At 37.5% G+C, this 2,451-nt stretch overlaps 1 protein-coding gene across 1 annotated transcript in view; it reads right to left on the reverse strand.

Moving 5' to 3' along the window:
* Positions 1 to 1,436, reverse strand: part of RPA2 (replication protein A2) — a gene marked incomplete at both ends in the record, with an annotated part of 3,049 nt that extends 1,613 nt beyond the window's left edge. Inside the window, 1 exon segment of the mRNA XM_072397979.1 lies at positions 1,323 to 1,436. Coding sequence (XP_072254080.1) covers positions 1,323 to 1,436 — 114 coding nt within the window.
* Between the last annotated feature and the right edge of the window lie 1,015 nt (positions 1,437 to 2,451).

A 2,451-nucleotide genomic window follows, 5' to 3' on the forward strand; every position in this document is an offset into this window, starting at 1 on the left:
TCTGTAGAATACGATTTCATGTGACATGAGTAGAACAACCTATTATGCCACATCTAAAAATGTGCAGAGCTATACTACCTGAAAGGAACGAAGGTGACCTGCCACTTTCACATAACTTCCAGGTGGCACAACTACATTTTCACAGCTTGCTTCCTTGGAAGGAAAAAAAAAAAGGAAATAGACGTTAGACTAAAAAGACACAATTAGATAGAATAGCAAGCAAGTAATTAACATTAGTTAGGATAATTTCCAAAAAAAAAAAAAAAAACATTTTACCAACTACTATACATTTAATCATTGAAATGTGTAAACTAGATTTGGGTGGTTCATTTACATGTGTTAGTTTGTGTTACAAAGCCTTTTGGAAAGCATACACCAACAGTATGGCAATGTTGGCACTGGTTGCGAACGTGGCAACATTGTTTTTGAAAACACAGAGGTCAACAAATCCCCACTGGGACATCTTTCTATACATGTATGACCCCAAGCTTTCATCAAACAGCTTTGGCTTCAACAGATGGCAGGGGTAACATTAGTGGATCTTATAGATCCCTGAAGTTTTCAACCGGTCACCTGCACTATACAAGGAAAGGACAAAACAAAAAACAAATCCCCTGCATACGTGAATGCAAATGAATGTGTTTGGTGCACATGAAGAGAAGTGGTCCACATGTGACAAAACAAGATATAAAACATGGTTTAGTGTAAGTTGATGAGCTATAAAGGCTCCTTGAGTATCACCTACAAACAGTTTTGGGCACTAGTATTTTGCCCTTGTTAAGACGCATGCAATCAGATACTTATATTTGGTATCTGTTTACATGACAGTGTCAGATTGTTTTTTTTTTTTAGCATATTACCAAAAATATTGGAGAACAAATTTGGCTCGCATGAACTAGAATTATTTTACCTATTTACTCAAAATATACATTTCATATATAGTAGTACAAATATCACACAACAGGGTCTCTGCTTTTAAAGAATATATATGTTCTGGAAAAAGCTAATAAAGTGTGCAATATTTAGAGATCCACTGATCATTTAGAAATGGTCTTCTCATTAAAAGTAAACTTGTTTATGAATTCATATCACAATGGTAAAGCCAGTGAAGGTCTCCTATGTTATCCAGGACAAGTATTCACTAGACAGGAGAGTCATCTACAGTCTGGGAGTGACCAGCAATGGTTGTCCCAAATTTATATATGTACATATTCACTACTACACTAGCCGAAAGATCTTCCATGTTTTAGTAAATATATATATATATATATATATATTCCATGAATGTTATGTGTCAATGATATCAACAATTATGTTCTTACATCAGTATCCACCCATTGTCTGACATCCATGGGTGCAGCAGTCATGTCATCCACTTTATATAAGATGTTTGTTGGTGCTTTTTCTGCATGTCTCACTATCCCAACTATTGTAACCTGAAAGAGAAAAATGTAAGATTTCAAGGAAAAAATAGCACTAGAAACAATCGCTTAAAGTTATTAAATTGACAGAACGATATTAGGCCTAATAAAAGCTCTAAAATATTCTATTCAGTTCTGAAGATTGAGCTGGATCCGTAATAAAGTGGAACTCTTTAAAGTGGAACTAAATATATCAGGGGCATGCTTCTTATTTGCTTGTAATCTTTAGAATGTTCCCGGGCTACTCATACACAGACCAGCGTACGTTCTCAGAACGCTGCTGTGTAGGGATAATTTAACCCCCATGTACATGCATAACAGTTATGTTACTATGGGCTGGCCAATCATAAACCCCTTAAGGAGGCCTGGAGAGTAGGTTGGGATCCAGAAAACATACAATGTTGCATTGCTTATAATAAATCCACTTTAACTGTCAGTAAGGAGACAGGGCACTCCAAGTGAAGACGTTTTAACGGCGAGAACAAAAGGCATTTCCTACTGGCTCCCACATTTCCAGTTGCCAAGATTCCACTGTAACAGGCACCTTACCAGCTGCTCAGTCCCTCCCACCATCTGCAGAATTGACTCCAAGCGGCAGTGAGCGGTACCGAGAGTCTCCCCCTAAGCAATGTTCTATGGCATGAGGAAGCGGTAAACACACCACAACCTCACCACCAGCCTGAAGACAGTCTTAAAGTTTTGTGAGGGGTTAGGTTTATATTTGGGGCACCACAGCACAGGGCGAATTGTCAGTACCCTAATGCTCATTGTCATGGAACTGACCTAACATGCAAATTTAATTTAGGAACCATGGTCATAATGAGAAAATATTTCTGATTGTTATTAGAATTTTATGTTGAGACCCTGTATCTGGCAATTTGTTATGTTCAATATTTAGTTTAGTAACTGTTCTCATGTTCCCCTGAACATTTCAAGTTTCTACAACAATCTGTTTAGAAGATATGAAGGTTTATGTTTCGGCCCAACAACAGTCAGAGGGGTGGTGAACTGGCTCTTGGATTAAAAAGTT

This window comes from Pyxicephalus adspersus, unplaced genomic scaffold, assembly GCF_032062135.1.
Source record: "Pyxicephalus adspersus unplaced genomic scaffold, UCB_Pads_2.0 Sca720, whole genome shotgun sequence".
Lineage (NCBI taxonomy): Eukaryota > Metazoa > Chordata > Amphibia > Anura > Pyxicephalidae > Pyxicephalus > Pyxicephalus adspersus.